Consider the following 17,509-nt stretch of genomic DNA (forward strand, 5'->3'; position numbering starts at 1 on the left):
ACATGACATTGCTTCCCCAAAAACTTTTACTAAATATATAAATAATAAATAAAATAAAAATATTGGATATAAATACAAAAATTGATGTTGTCACTACAGTTATTTATTCATTTGTTCACTTCTTCAGATGTTGACACCATTTATGAAAATTGATGCGTCCGCCCCTAAGTATTACCTATAACTAGCTACATGACCGAATTGGAAGAAAGGGTCGGTTCGGTTAGTTTATGGTTAACTCGAATAGGTCTTTCATTCACAAAGCAAATAAGTTCGATTTTCATTTTTATTCCTGAAAGAGTGTCTCCAATCAAATTTTTGGCTTAAAGAATAGCTTAATACTACATATTCTTTGTTTGACTAGATTAATTTACCTTTATCATTCTTGGGTTATTTTTGTACATGTTAATTGTCGAGTTATATGATAATATTTTTAAAGCGAAACCTTTAACGTTCAACCTATAATAATCAACTCAAAATGACTATTAATGAAGTTAGTTTTTTCAAAAGCCAATAAGAAAGACGGTTCCAATTATATTCTAATATTTAAATTAATATTGTGTCATAAAAAAAAGAAGAAGACATTATATGCTAACTAACTTGGAAAAAATTATTCATGAATTAAGGTATAATAATAGAAAGCAGAAACAAAATAAAGACTGCTATACTAAAGTTTAAAAAATAAAGAAGAAGAGAGAAACTGAACCCCCATTCACGAGGTCAATGACAGCTTTCAGAAAGGACACTGAACCACTGACACCCACGTCGAGTTTGTTAATTTTGGGCGCCATTGCTTTAATATATCCGTTATTTCATAGATATATTACATAGTAAAAATTTTAGCTAAGCGAGCGGGTGACGTGCCACGCCGATCTCATAAAGTAGATCCGCCCTGACTGTTGGAAGTTCTAGTGGCTACTGCACCACAGGCAGCATTTTGTTTTTTCTATTTCTTTTGTCACGAATTTTGGCTGTCGTTTCCATTTTTATTTAAAAATAAAAAATAAAAATCCAGAAGCTTAACCGAGGACCAAGCTCATTGCGGGAGCTGCCGTCAAACTCCCAATATCACCACCATCTCCCATCAAATTATCATTAACAACTTCACCATCTTCTCCTTCTCCAATTTGTCACTCATTGCCTTTCCCTTTGCTTCTACGCAGAAACCCCAAATTGACCATCTGCCATGCCAAGGTCCATTAACTTTTTTCAATCAAATAATCAATCATTTAATTTGGTTCGAGTTCATTTAATTTGTTTTTTTTTCTGGTTTTCTCGGTGTTTAGTTTGGTGGATCGTTTGGAGAAGCAGCAGAGAGGATGTACCGAATGAATTTTGAAGGAGATGAATTGGTAGAGGAAGAGGATGAAGAAGATAGCGATGAGGAAGAGGAGACAGAGAGCAGTATCGATTTGCTAATGAGGTTAGTGGGGAGCATGTTCAAGAAGGTTTCAAAGCGTGCTAGGAAAGCTACTCGTTCTATACTGCCGGACGTCATTCCTCCACAGCTTGTAATTCTTCAAACTCCCTCTTTTCTAGTATACTCATAAATCTCAACAATTAAGCATATAAATTAACATGTTGGAGCCCCACGGCTTTAAGTTAGAATGTAGTGTTTGGGTTCATCTGAACCCATTAGCTTTGGCCCCGGACTCTATATATTTGTTAAAAAAACGCACTAAATAGATACAAATTATTGATTTCGAACCTAGTAAATCAAATGAGTTGTGGTAGAATCCCGAAACTTGAACCCATAAAGTTCAAATCATGGATCAACCTCTAGAATGCAGAGTGTCACTAATCGTTTTTGACATGGGTTTGGACTTTGTCATGCGTGCGTGTGTGTATTTCAACTATATATGTAGTTTGAGTTCAAAGAATGCATCTGTGCGCCCCTAACAAATAGGATATTTTATATGAGAATTGGTTTCTAAAAGACTTTGTTGCTGAAATAAGTGTCCTTTCGTACGCATAAGTTTAATGCTATAGCTGAAGTTATCTGCCTGGAACTAGAATGTATGTTTCTTGTACCTTGACTGTGCTAGGATGTTGAAAAACTAAGCATTTTTATGGTTAGTTGTAGATGTATGATGGTCGTTAGTTCCGATTGAAGGATAAACTTTCTTTTCTTTGTATGTGGAGGGAGGTAAAAGGGCAATGGTGTCAATTCTCAAGTAGCTCGTCAAAGCGATAGGAGTAAACATGTTGTTGCCACTATATCATGGTGGCTTCAGTTATATAGATTCGTTTTGAACATCCTCTATTCCTCTGTCAAGTTTCAGTTCATTCTCATACTTGTGGACAGAAGAGCAGAGGAGGTCGTGATGTTTTAGAGATCAAGGCGGTCTGCAATGAGGTATTGTTCCGGAGATTTTGCCCTTTCTCCATCCTTCTCCATGACGACTGGCCCCAATAGAAAAAAATGAATTTATTGAAGGCAATTGTGGAATTTCTTGAGTTCTTTAGCTATTCTTTTAAACTGATTGTGCACATGCTTCTTTTCATTGACTGTTTTATGTCAATTTGGTGCCAATCGGCGGTACTAAAAGAAACTCAATCAGAATATAAATGCTATGTGAACAAAATATTCAAAGGTCAGTAATGCAGTTATGTTCTTTCAATTATTTTGATTGGCTTTTATAGTTATCTTCTGCATTGGTGGTAAGATGAGCTCAAATGACACGAAAGTGTACATCAATCATAAGAGGCTTGACCATTGGCCTAACACTTGTGGAATTTAATCAAATATCTTTTACCGCACTGACACATTGTTGTTTCTTTTAAGGCATAGCCTAAGTAGTATTCTTGTTTCCTAGAAAGTTCTATTAGCGTTGTCTATGATTATGTTAGCCTGGACTATTAGATCAGTAAATCATGGTTGACTAGGAATATGTATGTGAACTTATTTAGACTGGTTTTGGCTATTACTGGATTGAAGGTCATGGAAAAGGGATCTTGGAACATTAGCATCTTTTGGCCTAGTGTCAAGCAATTTGCCAATATGACAAAAAGTAAATAAATGATCATGGATTTGAAGAAGCCCTGATTAGGTGATTTTGCTAAATGTCAAGAGTTATGTGTTAGACTTTATTTGCCACACATATTGGTTAAGATGAATTATTAGACTGATTTGGCTATTGCCTTCTTAAAGTTAATGTTCCATCTGCTGAACCAGATGATGTTAGAGGTGTAATTGATTTAATTATAGTTTCAACTGTGAAGAAATTCATATTTAGATCAAATTAAATTCAACTATTGCCCTTTTGGTTATGTAAGTAGTTTCTTAACTGATTCTGCACATGCGTGTTCTGTTTTTAATATTTAATGTCAAATTTTTTTGGTATAAACTTGGCAAAAGGTGTCATGGTAGAAGCAATGTTTTAAAAGGCGGGGGCGTGAGGCGAGGCGTTTTACTTCTGACGAGGCGAGGCGTAAGCCCTGAGACAGGGGCGTAAGTCCCACGGATCTTTAAATTTTACTAATTTCAAGAATTTTAAGATAGTATAAAATAAAAAATAATTATAAAAATTGCATCAAAATCACAAAATTATAACAAATAATCTATTTAAAATATTTACAAATTATAATTCGACTATGAATAATACGAAAAGTATGACATATATCATAATATGCAAATTAGTTGCAATGTCGTTACTCGTTACAACTCAAACATCAAAAGTAATGTATCCGATATGAAATCTTATACTGTATGTATCTCTTAAGGAGTAATAAATCTTGAAAGAATTTCAATATTATTATTTAATATTTTACTTAAAATACTACTTTTATTTAATATGCTTTCTATTCGAAAGAGAATTTATATAAAAACATAATTCATAATTTAAATATGATTCTCTAGCATCATCTATTTTTAAGTTTCAACAAGTTAATAAACTAACACATAATTCACCATACAATATCATGATAACTATTATATAGTAAAGACAGTATAAAAGCTAATAAATAAATACTTTTGAAATGAAAGATTTATTTAAAATTTACTATCATAGCAGTCTTAGCGGATAACGTGCAATAATTTTTATTTTAGTTATGACATAAAATACTCTCAACTTAATGATTTATGATCAAGAAAGAAGTAATTTTGAATAGTCAACGATTCGTTAAGAAAATTTGAGGGTTTACAAGGTTAGTTGCATACAATTGCATAAAGTTCTATTAGGCGAGCCCAGTACCCTGGGCGTTGGGCGTGTCCGGGGTGTAAGCCCCGGTGGCCGAGGCGTAAGTCTCACGGAACTAAGCCCCACACATAAGCCCAGGGGCGTTTTACGAGTGCTCCGCCCCGGGGCGAGCCCCGGGCGAGTCCCAATTCTGCCTTTTAAAACAGAGGGTAGAAGCCAATGGGGATATTCATCAGTCTACCCTTCTTATCTGGGATTTTTTTCCCACCTGAAAAATAAAAGGCATAGGATAAGATCCAGAAGAGCAGTTGGTAAACTTCTCCTTTTTTTGGAAATATTTGATTTAAAATGCTTTGCTTGTCAAAATGTGTAGTCTTAGTTCAGATCTTGCCTTAAACTCATTTCCGTCAAGTTCCTTACAGTGTAGATGATAGAATATTTTGGCATGGGGTAATTACATAGTTATCCTTCTCAATCTTTTATGTGAAGCTCTGAATGCATATACTCTTGCCATAAATCTAACTTCTAAGGGTATTTCTTCTGTTTAGAACCGTGAATCACTTATTTTAAACTAATGTACGTAGTAAATAATAGGATGAAGATTTTTGGGAGAGTACAACTGCAATTGTCATGTGCTTTCTGTTAAATGCATTAACACGAAGGCATTTCAAGATCATTTTTCGTTGAGTTTGCTTTGGTTATAGCTACATTTGGAGTATGCCTGTTTGAGTGTATAGTGGTCTACAACCAACAGAAGCATTAATGGCAGAGATAAAATCAATCATACTTCACAATGTCGCACATTTGCAATCAAGATCCTTTAAAGGGGATATGGCCGCTTCGCTATTTGTTGCATTTCTGGTTAATATTTAAGGCGAAAAAGCTGTCACTACATCGTAAATTCTTTTTAATGTGCAAAAAGTTGTCGCTATGTCGAGAATTGTTAAGTACTTAGTTGATGAATTACCATTATTTTCCTTTCTACTTAGTTTTCCTTTTTTATATGCAGAGGTTGTTTATGTTCATTTCTATTTAATTGTAAATGAATTAGGATTCAAATATATCAACACCCACAATAACTCATACCTATCAATTTACTGATAAGGCTTCGATGTTATGATTGAAGTTAAAATGTTAAGACTTTTTATTTAAGATGTTCCTTTGGGGACAGCCAATAAAATTAGATATTCCATCTAAAACTATTATATATTGGAGAATCTGCTCTCTTAACTCAAATAGGGTAGTAGTAGTTTCAATGTATTGCGGCGAGTTAGGAGGGTAGAGTAGAATCATAGGATTTAGGCTGACGTGTTAGAAGATTTTTAATTTCTGAGCACAAAGAAGTACCCGAAATTCCAACCGTCCTCTCCTTTTCAACGGAATAGGGCATATGTTCCATTGATCAACTTGCTTGGTGTAGCTCTCTAATCACATTCTCTTTACTCTACTTTTATTGTTTAGAAGATACTGGTACATTACTGAATGTTCTAGAGTATATTGTGTTAGTTATTTGCTAGGGGAATCTGTTAGAAATTGTCTCTTTGGTCAGTCAGCGAAGATATAGTACTTGACAGCTCATATGGTACTTTAGAGATGAAGAAGAAGCTTAATTGCTCCCAATGCTTTAATAAGTGGAAATTAGAGCAAAAATAAGTTAATTTCAAAGATGTTAAAAGAATATGAGGAGATGATGATGCATCGTGGTATCGAAGTGGAGGATTTTAAGGAAATTTATAAGGATATAGTCATTGCAAAAGAACATTCAATTCTACATGAACTTGGTGTTTAAAAAACTGGAAACTAAATATCTGGTAAACCTCATGTTTGTAGATATGCTGCACCAGTAGTGAAGTGTAATTGCACGTCCTATGATTTAAGATATAATCTAATTCTCTTTCTAAATCTGTTTGTAAGAATAGGAATTACCATTGTTGATCATAAAGTATTTGGCGGAGTCTTTACCTTAGCCTGCTTGAAATAATACGGACTTATGGTAAATGTAAATTCAACATTTGTGATGATATTGAACTGTGGTCTCATAAAAAATCATCTTATTATATCCTCCCCTCGATTAGTATTCGTTTATGTTGTCAAAAACATGTTGCTTTTACTGGGGTGTGAAATAAGGATTAAATATTTTAGTCAAGAAAGAAGGAGAAGGTATGAGACTGCAACAACTTTATCTGATATTAATTCTTGTTTTTAGCAGGGAATAAAGGTACATCCATTTGACGTGATGTGCTCGTCTCTTACCAGAGTTTTGCATCCTTCTTCCCACAACAAGACATAATGAAGGTGGAAAATATCCTGAATCAGACTACCACCATGTGTCAGCATGCCTAGGTATGGCTAAATCTTCTATTGTCTGCCGAATTTTTCATTAAATTTTCCATTCCGAAGAGCAACATATGTAGGGGTAACATGAGAACCTACTTAAGTCTTTAAATCAATTTTTTCTGTTCTTTAACTTTACCTTTTTCTTTATAGCTCTAAAGTCGTGTAAATTATTTTCTGCCAAGCGACTAAATCATATACATGCCTCCTGGGCCGTATTTAAAAATATTTTTGGTATTTTTCTTTGCAGCAACATTTAGATAAAATGGAGGATTCATATTTTATTTATTTCAACTTACAAAAGTTATATTTTTTTTAGCTTTGTGATTTATGCATTCTCAGTTTGCTATTGTTCTTTACCAAAAAAGAATATTCTACAATTATTGTTCTTAAGAAGAACTTATATTTGCATGAGCTTATTCAAAAGTAAAAAAATTATGTAGATTGACAGATAAAAAATCAGGATTATGATTGAGGCGTGAGATGCAAATAGAAGAAGAATTAATATGTATCAATATTTTGAATTAATTAGATATAGCAAAAGTTTTTAGACTATTGAATTATTATGTTATCCTAACAGTAAAGATTCTTTTGCAAGGTAAAGCTGTAAAGTAGCTTTAGTTGATTATATGCCGCAATTTTATAACTATTTGCTTATAAAGTGTCATAAATAATTGGTGAACTGCTGTCTAAACCAAAATTTTGTGGGAACCGACTCATTTATTTATGAAACTGGAGATGAATGAGTGAGGCATAAGTTTAGTGGCAATTCTAATATGATTTCGTGTCATTTAATTTGCAAGGAACCTGCAACCTGTATGAGCACGTATTATCTGTTCTTATTTCTTGTTGTGAGTAATGATGTGTATTGTAGTCCTCGAAGAGATTGTCCACCCAAATCTACTACATGCTTTATAATATTAATTTATTCTATGGCTTTTAAAGGTGTTAGTGTTACAAAATCATGGAGCCTCGGCTTCTATTTTGATGAACCGTTCTCATGGCCAAATGTTTGTTATTTTAGTTGTTCCTCACACAGTCTCTGCTCTTTTGGACAATACAATAGAATGCTTTTACCAGATTGAGAGTTTAGCCTATGTTAAATTTGACCAAACGAATTATTAGCTGATGAGTAAGTTTATTTCATATTATTTTTTGTGACTTTCTGTTCTGTAACCTCTATAGGTACACTGCGTATGGGATCTAAGAGCGAAATTTAATTGAATTTCCATTCTTGATGTGAATTTATGTACAGAATGATCGAAATTTTAGAGCAGCTCAAAGTGAAATTGCCAACAAAATTCAAAGTCAGGCTCTTGAAGACTTAAGTAATGTGTAAGTAATTATACCCTTCGTCGTGTTGCAATCAGGTATATAACCTAAAAGAGCCAAAATAGAGAAAACGAAGAGATGAGAATAGTGCAGGCCGCATAACCTAATATACCTGTGTTAATTAGTGTGTTGATACAACACCTATTTTTCTTTTTCTTTTCTTTTCTATCAGTAGACTAAATTGAAATCTTGTATGTGTTTATTTTTCCTGTGTGTTAAGATCATAGAAAATATTCTTTTACTTTTCAGCTATTCATTACGTATTTGCACATGGTTTCCTCTAGAGGATACAAGATACAGGTATTGTATTTGTGACTTTTTTTTATTAAAATTATTTTGTCAGGGGGTACTAAAACATCCACTCCATCTACGTGGGAAGGCAAAAAAGAGTTATGGCAATTATCTCGTGATTTGTCCTCTACTTGACATGAAGCCGAAGATCATAAAATGCATTTTGTCTTGTTTTGCTAGAATGCCATCTTTAGCTTCTTTGGCTTCACCACTGAACTCTCTGATTATTTTTTCATTATATTTCGTATAACAGTCTTTAGCTTTGTCTTGAACCCTTTGCCTAAACTTCATTAGAATGAATACTATATTATATAAGAGAAAGTAATTATCTCGTGATTTGTCCTCTACTTGACATGAAGCCGAAGATCATAAAATGCATTTTGTCTTGTTTTGCTAGAATGCCATCTTTAGCTTCTTTGGCTTCAATAGCTTCTTAGGTAACTACTTTTCTAAGAATACTAAAAACACTAACAAAATGAGGCTTTCTTGGGCATGTCCCCTTGTTAATTTGTACGGAGATGCTCAAGATAATCAACATATCTATGGAAATAACTTTTGATGTTCTACTCTAGCAAATATGCCAATGCCATAAAGTGGGTTAACTTAATTCATAACACTGCCCAGGGTCTTATATGGTGTCAGGGATTATTTGAATTTACTTCCAGCAACAACTAAAACGCTTTCGCAGAATCTATATGCTGAACTTTGACGTTTCTTTTAAGCTGTCAAGTTGCACTTACACAGTTAAAAGATACATGAAAATGCCTTTGCTTTGTTTCTATGATGGGACACTTAATTCACTTCTGTATTTTTGCAGTAGATGATTTTAGTTGTTTATCTTTACTTTGTATCAATTGTCAGATTAAGCCTTTAAAGAAAAGTCAAATGTAAATGTTTCTTCCAAGTAGTAAGCTTGTGCTTTTATGATTGGCGGAAGGATGCATGATGCTGAAGTTTCAACACTTTGACAAACTCTAATTGCATATGTTTTGGGACTGGAAGAAACTTGTGATGTTGCACTTTCAGGTGCTTGGTTTCTGTCATCCATGCCCTAAACATGAATAATGTATTTTATCGGATGTTCCCATAGGGACTGAATAATGTATATGATGTGACATTTTATGTGGTTGAGTTCTTATAGTACCATTGATGATTCAAGTACAGTGCTTTTGTCTCATGTAGATATTTTATTTATGACATCCAAAACCTTATGAGAATTTTGCAGGAATAACTAGAGTAAATAGCTAGGTCGGGCATATGCCCGTGCACAGCACGGGCACAGTCCATCTAGTATAATAAGTAAAGCTTCTGTACGACGAAGGGTAGTATCGGGATACCATTACTTTTTATGGGCATTTTGGTATTTTGGTTCAATTATATTCTTTTATTTGTTGACACGTGTGTAACACTTTATATTGGTGGGAGACAACTGGATTTCACCTGGTTCCCACAGATTTCATTTTTCACACTCTTCACCTAATTTTGCCATTTCTTCTTGTTCTTTGATAGCCTCTATTTCTTTTGCATTCTCTGTATCATTACTCTGTTTTTGCTTTTCTTTTTGTTTGCTCTCTCTCTGTTGCAGGCTCGCCTCCTTCTGATCAAATACTTGTTGCAGGTGTGTCTTGATTTTAATTTTTCTTGTTGGTTTTCTTTTGTGTTTTTTCCTCTCTTTGATTTATTGGATTTTTTTTTCTTCAAATTTTGTTGTTGTCAGGTATCTGGGTTCTAACATGTTGCATGCGTTGGTTTTCACATCTTTAGGCATTTGCATCTACTTCTAGATGAAAGCTTCCTCCACCTTCTAATGACGCGTGTAGTTGTACTGATCAGGTTATGCTTTTTTTCTCATTCTTTTTAATTCTTTCTTGTTCTATCCCTAATTTTTTCTCCTATATTCATCTGCAATCTTAGTTTGCTCTTCTCGGTTGATGTGGGCCTTCTTCACTACGGCTTGGTGAGCTCATTTTCTTTTATTTCTCTGTTTCCTTTTGTTCCTTTTTTTAAATGCTTCTTTTATCCGAAAATTTTATGGGTTTGCTATAGTTTTTTACTGTGATTTGTGATCGAGTAATGGTACCTAGAGTCATGTTTCTTTACTGATGTTGATTATTTAGATAAAAGGAACTCCTCTTTCTGATTTGGAAAAAGATTGCACTGATTGTCTGAAATTAGAATTTCATTTCTTCTCACCCTCTGTTTGTTGTTTCTCGAACATTATATATGTGAGGACTATGAAATCGCTATTTAATTTTACTGCATGTGGTTCTTTTGCCTATTTGGCTCATCTGTCATTTTAAAATGTTAGTGTTTGGTGTTAGTTTGAGCTCTTACTTCCTCCAGCTCCATGTGTTGTCTTTCTTGCATTTTTCCCCCATACCTTTCCCTTTTGGTTACGCAATTTTGTACATGCATTTCTTTTTTGGCCTTTTTGCATGGATCCTGACTCCTAAGATTACTAATTTTGGATCACATATGTTGTGAGATTAGCTTTTTCATGTTGTTATCTCAGTTTGTGTATCCTTCCATTTCGCTCCAGACCTGTTCGACAATATTCCCCTGTAAAGGGAAGACACACGAGGACATGTCAAAAATTCGGTTTGGATATTCTGAGGCCAAAGGTGGTTATCTCTCAGCGAGACACTGCAAGTGTGCTTTTATTTCTAAATTTGGTTTTACGTCTTTTACCTGCTGAAATTCAAATGTGTTTTCTTATCTGTGGTCAAGTTCTTAACAATTTCCCTTCCAGGAAAATTATCAGTGTCAACGTATTTGTCTTCTATGGGCTCATTTTGCTACAGAAGAGGGGTGCAAACTTCTGCTGGTAAGTTTCTTGATGCTGAAGAGCTATTTCGAAGTTATGTATCATTTCTTTTTTTAAAAGCTATCACTTTGGTTACTATTGAACATAACAAATAACTTCCAAAGAGAAGACGTACATCTAAATTTTGGGCTTTAGACTGCAGACTTAGTGATATTACTTAATTCATTGCTCCTTTCCTGCTAATTAACTTGGGTTTACATCATGAAGATTTTGTGTTACTGCGATTAACACATCAACAACGTAATTTTGAGAGCGGCAAAGACAGAATATTGTGTTGTTCTGAATCAGTATCTCAAATGGTGTAATAAACTTCATTGTTGGAAAACAATTGCTCTTATTTGAACAAAACAGTAAATGTTTTTTGCTTTTCTAATATATCTTATAAGCAAAAGGTTGATCTTAACGTATGATTTACTTTTGGAGCACTTTAAACCTTAATACTTGTAAAGTAAGGCTAAATTTAATTACCGATGTATTTAGCACAAGATAACTATTGGAAAATGTTAGAGCACATGCGTTCAACAAAATTGCTTTGAAAGTGTTCTTTCACCTCTCTTAGCTAGCTGGTGGCTTTGGGGATGGTGGAGTGGGTATATATATCCAATCCTACTGGGCCTTAAGAGTGGTGGAATGGATACTGTCTTAGCTGACAATATAGATCTATTCTTAGCTGTAAATATAGACTATTCTTTTGATGTGCAATATTAGGAGATTAAGGCAATAGAGATCAAGTTTAATTTCTCTGGTTTGCTAGATTCTATCTTATTCTTCTTCCGTGCTCATTATTTTATTGGCACTTTTAACAACTTTCAATTTAATAACTGGTACTATATTTAAGCTCATTAGAAGTAAATTAAAAATGGGAGAAAGAGTAAGGTACTAGCACAAAAACTACATATGATGTTGCAATTGCAAGAAAAATGTTATTTAATGAAGTAAACAATAAGTCATATACTGTAAATCATGGTTATCTGGTTATGACATCACATAGAAGTTTCATATTTTACCTTACAAATTTGAATTTGTAAAACTTCTGAATGTAGGTCTGAATATTTACTACTATATATAAGCCACTAAGGTGTACGAACACATTATCAATAAATTGTACAAAAAGTTATCTGCAATGTACACTATACTTGGGCTTATTTTATTGGTCAATATTAACATGGGAAATATTAAATATACCGTTTAGTTTTTTAAGATTTAAATACAGTGGCGGATCCAGGATTTTAAAGTTATGGGTGCTCGCCGATAAAAACTTCAAAAGAAGAGGAAAAAACGAATTTACATGTGGGTGCTCGCTCAATATTTATCTAAATATTTTTACACTTATCTATATAAATTTATTAATATGATCAAAGTTAATGGTGCTTAAGCACCCACAACTTCCTATGTGCATCCGCCATTGTTTAAATATAATTGTAAATACTACTTTAAAGATGGGAGCATAATTCCACGATTTCATGATCCAATGATTATCTCAATTGTACATTCTTCACTTTGCAAGATAAAAATATAAAGCACTTTTTAATACTACAGGTTCAGGAAAAAAAAGCAAAGAAGGTAGGTAGTGAAACTTCATTGCTTCGGAGGCTAAAATAACCCTAGCAGCCATTTGAATTCGACTACCACAATTACCAACTGAATTCTATGATGGTCTCATTTTAAAGAAAGTTGGTAACAAAATTGCTAGATTATTAAAGATTGATTCATGTACTTCCTCTACCCTTAGAGGAAGATATGCTAGGCTTTGCATTGAAATTCCTCTTGAAGTGCCACTAACCCCCTATGTTTTCATTGGCCAGCACAAGCAAGAAATCTACTATGAGGGAGTTAATTTTTTATGCAAAAAGTGTGGCAGACTAGGGCATTCAATGGACAATTGCCAATACACAATGTCAAGGACCACCCCTACCAGTTCACAGGGAGTTCAAGCCAGCAACCAATCAACCAATCCAAAGACTTGGTTGGATTTCAAGATAGAATGGAAGATGTCTCTCTCCTGCCCAAGGAAAGCAACTGGCAAACCGTGTGAAGGCGAAAAAAACCCAATCACTCCCCAAGAAGAAAAAAACCAATCACAATACAAAGGTGATACACTCCATATCTGGTAAGTTGCATGACCCAATCACCCCCCCCCCCCCCCCTCCAGGTAACACTCCTTCTCTTTCATTAAATGAGAATTCAACAGGAAGATTTCTTGTTAATAGTAATAACACTTTTGTTGCACCTCCTAAAATCCATGGAAAAAATCAATTAGCTAGGATGCAATGAACAATTACCTCAACCATGTGTGGATGAACAACATCCTTCACCCTCTTGCTCCATCGATGAACTTAAGTCAAGCTCAAGCCATGAGAAATCAGTGGAGCTTATGTTAATAGGAGCGCCTCGATCTCCTATTAACTGCTTCCCTTAAGTTCATTTCTGCTATTTTGGTTTGCCGGGACATTCGGTGTTGAGTTTCGAAGAGTTTTGGGACACTTAGTCCCTAAATGAGAGCTTAAGTGTTGAAAAGTGGTCCATAGTCAGAACAGTGTGAAGGCGACCTCAGAATAGAAATTCGATGGTTCCGTTAGCTTTGTTAGGTGATTTCGGGGTTGGAAGCGTGTTCGAAATGTAATTTGGAAGTTCGTAGCTCATATAGGCTTGAAATGCCGAAGTTTGAATTTTTGAAGTTTCCGGTCCGATAGTGAGTTTTTGATCCGAGGGTCGGATTGGAATTCCGAAAGCTGTAATAGCTCCGTCATGTCATTTGGGATGTGCGCGCAAAATTTCAGGTCATTCGGACGTGTTTTGGTTAGGTTTTTGATCGAAAGCGTGTTTTGATGAAAATTGAAGTTCTTAGGCTCAAATCCGTGTTTAATTCGAGTTTCCGGCGTTGTCTTAGGTGGTTTAAGGATTGGTACAAGTTCGAATGAGGTATTAGGTGTTATTGGTGCTTTTGGTTGAGGTCCTGGGGGCCTCGGGATGATTTCGGGTGGTTAACGGAGAAATTTTTGAAGTGTTGCAGCGCTGGTTTTTTTTCTCTTCTGGTATTATCGCTTCTGCGGCTTGGGAATCGCAAAAGCGAAGCCGCAGAAGCGGCCACTCAATCGCAAGAGCGAATTTGGGCTCCCTTAGCTTTTTCGGCAGGTGCGGAGGATCTACCGCAGATGCGGTTACGTACCTGCGAGGCTTCTATCGCAGATGCGGCCCTGAGTCTTTAGTGAGACACCGCAGAAGCGGTAAGTATTTCGCAGAAGCGGCAACCGCGGGTGCGGTTTAAGACCGCAGAAGCGGGACCCTAGATTTTTAATGAATACCGCATAAGCGGCTCGTTTTCCGCATAAGCGGGACCGCAGAAGCGGTCCCTTGTCCGCAGAAGCGGAAATGCCTGTGCAGATATAGAAATTTCGAGGGTTAGATTTCATAAGTTAGAAAAATCAAATTGAGCTCGGGGAAGGGCGATTTTCAGAGGGTTTTGAGGAGAAGACTATTGGGTAACATTTCTTTAATCCCTTCTAGTTATATTTCATCATTTTGTAGTTAAATCCATCATTAAAAATTCGAATTTGGGATCAAAAATTGGAAAATTGGGTGAAACTTCATAGGCTAAACTATTGGGTTTTTGAGTGGGTGTTTGACCTCCGATTTGGGAGATTTTTATATGGTTAGACTCGTGAGAGTACGAGGGTTCCAAAAATGTGAAAATTATTCGATTCTGAGGCGTTGGTTTGAAGGGCATTTTGGTCATTTTACCTAATTTCACGCCGTAGCTTTGAATTAAATATCAAAACTAGTTGTTTGCGATGTTATTTACGATATGTAATTGAATTGAATAGATTTGGGCCATTTGGAGTCGGATACTCGTGGCAAGGGCGTGATTTCTAGTTGATTTTGAGCCGGTTCGAGGTAAGTGGCTTGTCTAACCTTGTGTGGGGGACATCTTCCCCTTAGGACATGATATTTGATATTTGAAAGCTTCGTACGTGAGTTGACGAGCGCGTACTTGATCTGATTGTTGGAAATCCGTTATTACTTGAAGTATTTAAATTGAGTTTTTCTTGCTTACCAGTTTATTTGAATTGTAAGTTTATCCTATGCTAGTTTAGAGAAGCATGTTTAGTTGACTTACTTGCTTAAGTGCTTAAACTGTCTTGTTGTACTCCGTGGGGCATGTTAGGCTAGGATTTCTATTACTTGTTCTGAGTTTAGCATTTATCCTATGTGTTGGGTTGTTCTTGTGTGTTTTAAATTGGGACTACGGGACGGCATCCCTGGAGATCCCCCCCTGTAGGTGCGGGATACGAAAAGATCCCCGGCATATGTAAATGTAAGATTTGAGGATACCAAGAGATCCTCGGGATACTAAGAGATCCCTCGTGTAAATGATGAGGATACCAAGAGATCCTCGGGATACCAAGAGATCCCCGGCTATTACTTCTTGTTGTGAGCAGTACTCTTTATATTGTTTTGTTTCTGCTTCCTATTACTCTTTCCCTTATTTATCCTGTTTAGATTCTTGCTGTAGACTTTATCTATACTGTTTCCCTTAACCTATTATATATTGTGTTTTACCTCAGTAGGGCCCTGACCTTTCCTCGTCACTACCCAACCGAGGTCAGGCTTGGCACTTACTGAGTACCGCTGTGGTGTACTCATGCCCTTCCTGCGCATGTTTTTCATGTGCAGATCCAGGTACCTCCACTCAGGCGCACTATCCTTGAGGCGAGGAGAGTTATGGAGACTTCAAGGTATATCTGCAGCGTCCGTAGACCGATGAGTCTCCTTCCTTATTCTATCTGTAGTGTTTAGATTCTATCATACTTTTGATGTAGACATTCTGGAGATTAGAGCATCTACAGTATTTCTATTAGCCTGTGGTTCCCGTGAGTTTCCGGGTTTTGGGATTGAGTTTTAGACTTCCGCATTTCTTTTGAGTTGTATAGGCCGAGCGGCCTCATATGCAGTTATTATTTTAATATGTCTAGCTTTATTTAACCATTTCGCGAGTTAGGTTGTTATTTCCGCATTGTTAGGCTTACCTAGTTGTAGGAACTAGGTGCCATCACGACATGTTCATGGAGGGTGAACTGGGGTCGTGACAAGTTGGTATCAGAGCTCTAAGTTCATAGGAGTCACGGAACACAGGCCAGTTTATTAGAGTCTCGCTGATCGGTACGAAGACGTCTGTACTTATTTACGAGAGGCTATGTAACTGTTTAGGAAAAATCTTCATTTCATTGAATTCCTTGTCGTGCGATATTTTTGGACATCTATTCTAAACTTCTGACTTCTATTCTCTCACAGATGGTGAGGACACGTGCTACTCGAGATGATCAGGCACCCGCGCCCCCGACTGCAGCCGTCAGAGGCCGAGGCCGGGGGAGAGGTCGAGGACCCGCACGTGGTGCCGCCAGAGCACCTGCGCGAGCTGCCGCCGAGATACCACCAGCAGATCCAGCCGGAGCCCAGGCACCTGGCACACCTACTACTGCCACTACTACTCCAGCGCTCCAGGAGACTTTCGCTCAGTTCATGAGCATGTACACCACCTTGGCTCAGGCAGGGTTGCTTCCCCTTGCTGCAGCCACATCCCAGGTCGGGGGAGGAGTACAGACTCCCGCCGTCCGCACTCCTGAGCAGCGAGTGCAAGTTGAGCAGGCTCCCGATATTATTCCTGCACTGCCTGCAACGCCATTTCAGCCCGAGGATGGGTCAGCTGCTTCAGAGGACGAGCAGCGGAGACTTGAGAGGTTCAAGAAGTATGATCCCCCAGTATTCAGTGGATTAGCATCAGATGATGCCTTCAGATTTCTAGAGGAGTGTCACCGTATTCTTCGCACTATGGGCATAGTGGAGTCCAGCGGGGTTTCTTTCACTGCTTTTCAGCTTCGGGGGGCCGCCTAAGATTGGTGGCGCACTTATGAGATAGACAGTCCAGTCGAGGCTGCTTCACTGACTTGGACCCAGTTCTCGGATATGTTTATAAGAGAGTTTGTTCCCCAGAGTCTTAGAGACGCATGGCGCGCAGTGTTTGAGCATTTGCGCCAGGGTGCTATGACCGTTTCGAAGTATGCCATCCGTTATACCAGATTGGCCAGGCATGCACCGGCCTTGGTTGCTACAGTTCGAGAGAGAGTTCGCAGGTTCATTGAGGGTCTTATTCCACCCATCAGATCTAGCATGGCTCGAGAGTTGGAGATGGACATTCCTTATGAGCAGGTAGTGAGCATTGCTAGGAGGATTGAGGGTATGCTCGCCAGGGAGCGAGGGGAGAGGGAGGCCAAGAGGTCTCGAGAGTCAAGTCACTACTCTGGTGCCCGTACCCCATCAGCAGGTCGTTATGGTAGAGGTTATGCGGGTCGCCCTATCCATTCAGCTCTTCCAGCAGCCAGCAGTGCTCCAGCTCCGCCTATACCTCAGGAGCCTTACTATGCACCCCCAGTTTCTAGCGCGCCTCCTGCGCGGGGCGCATTCAGAGGTCAGTCCAACAGGTCTGGCCCGAGCTAGTCACAGCCACCGTGCCCTCCCAGAGCTTGTTTTGAGTGTGGGGATACCCGCCACGTGGTGAGGGATTGCCCTAGCCTTGGGAGGAGTGCGCCCCACA

The 17,509-nt window shown here is 37.3% G+C and overlaps 1 protein-coding gene across 12 annotated transcripts; it reads left to right on the forward strand.

The window, feature by feature from the left end:
- On the forward strand, window positions 996–12,802 carry LOC109214067. 12 transcript variants are annotated; one of them, XR_002066117.1, is made up of 12 exons: window positions 1,003–1,191; window positions 1,284–1,508; window positions 2,274–2,353; window positions 6,346–6,479; window positions 7,726–7,805; window positions 8,052–8,102; window positions 9,679–9,711; window positions 9,811–9,915; window positions 10,008–10,050; window positions 10,606–10,714; window positions 10,843–10,917; window positions 12,723–12,779. XR_002066117.1 is itself a non-coding variant. In XM_019377948.1 (5 exons), the coding sequence occupies exons 2-4, from the start codon at window positions 1,317–1,319 to the stop codon at window positions 6,424–6,426; spliced, it is 324 nt and encodes a 107-aa protein (XP_019233493.1). In that variant the 5' UTR covers window positions 1,010–1,191; window positions 1,284–1,316; the 3' UTR covers window positions 6,427–6,479; window positions 7,656–7,732. The 12 variants fall into 12 exon arrangements, 1 of the variants encoding a protein (XP_019233493.1); XR_002066116.1 differs by having other exon boundaries at window positions 1,004–1,191; window positions 10,633–10,714; window positions 12,723–12,743; XR_002066112.1 differs by having other exon boundaries at window positions 9,811–10,050; window positions 10,633–10,742; window positions 12,723–12,780.

This window comes from Nicotiana attenuata, chromosome 2, assembly GCF_001879085.1.
Source record: "Nicotiana attenuata strain UT chromosome 2, NIATTr2, whole genome shotgun sequence".
In the NCBI taxonomy this organism is placed as follows: domain Eukaryota; kingdom Viridiplantae; phylum Streptophyta; class Magnoliopsida; order Solanales; family Solanaceae; genus Nicotiana; species Nicotiana attenuata.

Coding starts and splice junctions, on each gene's coding strand:
- LOC109214067 (XM_019377948.1), top strand. CDS start 1,317: ATGTACCGAATGAATTTTGAAGGAGATGAATTGGTAGAGGAAGAGGAT. Junction 1,509..2,302: donor ACGTCATTCCTCCACAGCTT/GTAATTCTTCAA, acceptor ACTTGTGGACAG/AAGAGCAGAGGAGGTCGTGA. Junction 2,354..6,345: donor TCAAGGCGGTCTGCAATGAG/GTATTGTTCCGG, acceptor TGTTTTTAGCAG/GGAATAAAGGTACATCCATT.